At 55.4% G+C, this 2,059-nt stretch overlaps 1 protein-coding gene across 1 annotated transcript in view; it reads left to right on the forward strand.

The window, feature by feature from the left end:
- Positions 1-1,656: 1,656 nt before the first annotated feature.
- Positions 1,657-2,059, forward strand: part of PHALS_13316 (myb-like dna-binding) — a gene marked incomplete at both ends in the record, with an annotated part of 4,660 nt that continues 4,257 nt past the window's right edge. The window contains one exon of the mRNA XM_024729052.1: positions 1,657-1,889. Coding sequence (XP_024579467.1) covers positions 1,657-1,889 — 233 coding nt within the window. The remainder of the gene's footprint in view (positions 1,890-2,059) is intronic.

Genomic DNA, 2,059 nt, shown 5'->3' on the forward strand with positions numbered 1-2,059 from the left:
GTCGGTGGCATAAAGTACGCTTCTTCAAGCGCTTAGCTACGGCAGACCCGCTGCACTTGGTAGCACTGGTAGTCAATCTACACCTGAGTCGCTAAGGATCCTCTGTGGGGATGGACGAATTTTTCCCTTTGCCCCAGGGCATGCTGGACGGGTTTAACAAGCTAATGTCCTTGCTTGCCCCTGAGGGTGTGCAACACCTTGTAGCGCAAGGTCTCGAGGCAATCGGTGCTCGTCTAGAGGCGTTTTCAAGCTACGAAAACGCACTGCTAGAGCATCTGCAGCAGGAGATGTCTGCATCATTTGCGTCTATGACGCCACCGTCGGTGACGGAAGATTTCCCTGCCTTAAGCCGCTCATGGTGAGCATTAAGGTCTTTAGGAGGAAGGATGAAGAGAATCTCCTGCTCTGAGTGAGAAAGGTCGAGAGGTTATCGCATCCGCCATGCTCCAGACCGAGCAACAGCGCGTAACGTTAGCCATCTCAAAGCTCAGTGATCGAGCGCGAGAATGGGCACTGACGTGCGGCATTTCGGTCGAAGCTGCATTTCTCTCCTGGACGGAGCTGAAATTGCAGCTATCACGAGTGTTCTCGCCGCCTAATCAGACATATCGCGTACGATCGCGCTTCCTTTCCGTCCGACAGGGCAACAAGGAATTGGTGGACTTTGTCCAAGAGATGCGAACTCTCATTGCTGCGATGGCAGCAGATCCTCCCCGGAGGCGGTCACAGTGACTGTCTTTGTGGAAGGCCTTCGCACTGGCGTAGCCAGAATGGAAGTCTTCCGTGTGCATTGTTCCTCGTTTAGAAAGGCGGTGAATGTGGCATTGAATGCCGGATTCAATTTCAAGTCTGCACGACTTGGTTGGAATGCACACTCCAACAGCTCGTCTATACTGAGGACGAGGGAGCAGAGCTCCGAGCTGACGGGCAGCATACACACATTCGACGAGGTTTTGTCTGTGAAGACAACCGTCACCCGCGGAACGGTTGCCCCCTGCGTAAGACGCGTCAAGGTTCTTCGAACCGTCGCCCCAACGCCTACCAGTCTGGTTTGTCGCGGGGAAACTACACTACTCAGTAGGCGCGGGGAGACCTACTGGGGAAGAACCGAGTTCCGTTGAGCCTCAGGGAGGCATAGGTCAACCGGGCCCAGCCTCAAAGAGCCTAGTTCTCTTGAGCACGGAACGTGTGTGCAAGCCAGGCTTGTTGGTCGTGGAGGCGACCGTAAAGGGCTTCGGGAAGCCATGGAAGATCCTCATCGATTCTTAGGCGTCGGGCAATTATGCTCGACGCTTCACGATGGAGGGAAGTCAGCTGTATGAAGAGGCGCTGAAGGCGCGATTGGGTGACATCGTCACTGTTCGCCTTGCGACGGGGACACGTGTCACGGTCCCGAAGGTCCCTGTGGACCTCGAAGTCAAGTTCCTTGGCTTTGATCGCGTGAAACGCTGTCTAGTCTTAGACTTGGATGCAAGGTATAGCCTCATCCTTGGAATGGCATGGTTGGAACACCATGAGCCATGGATTGATTCGAGGTCAAAGACCTTGGCCGCTACGCGCACGTCTCCTGGTGGAGCTTAGGCGAGCCATGTATCCACCTCTGCTAAGAGACAAAAGCGCTATGGCGAGAGCACTGTCAACGTGCTAGACATTAGAATGTCCGAGTTGGTAGACACAAACGGTGCATCGGACAGGAGTCCCGAACGTGGCTCGCGGGCTGATCGTGGAGTGGCACGTAGCCCTTTGAGCGCTGCTCAAGATTCGAAGCAGTCGCTGCATGTCATTGATGGCGTGGTCGGACAGAGTCGGAGGCATCTTGGGCTCTGTTCAGAGGCGACGGAGACGCCGTATCCTGGCTGCAAGATGCCGGGCGTCGACCCTGATCCAGGGTATGTCTACCGAAGACGACGGTGCACAGTTATACACCCTCGTCAACGGTATGACGGGGGAGGAAGATGGCGACGTCCGCCTCGGGGCTATGCCTGCAGTAGATGCTCTTTCTGAGCTGAACGAGATGTCCCTTGAAGAGTTCGGCAGTGCCTTGAAGGCAGGCGATTTG

Source organism: Plasmopara halstedii (assembly GCF_900000015.1).
Source record: "Plasmopara halstedii genome assembly, contig: Scaffold_658, whole genome shotgun sequence".
Taxonomy (NCBI): Eukaryota; Oomycota; class Peronosporomycetes; order Peronosporales; family Peronosporaceae; genus Plasmopara; species Plasmopara halstedii.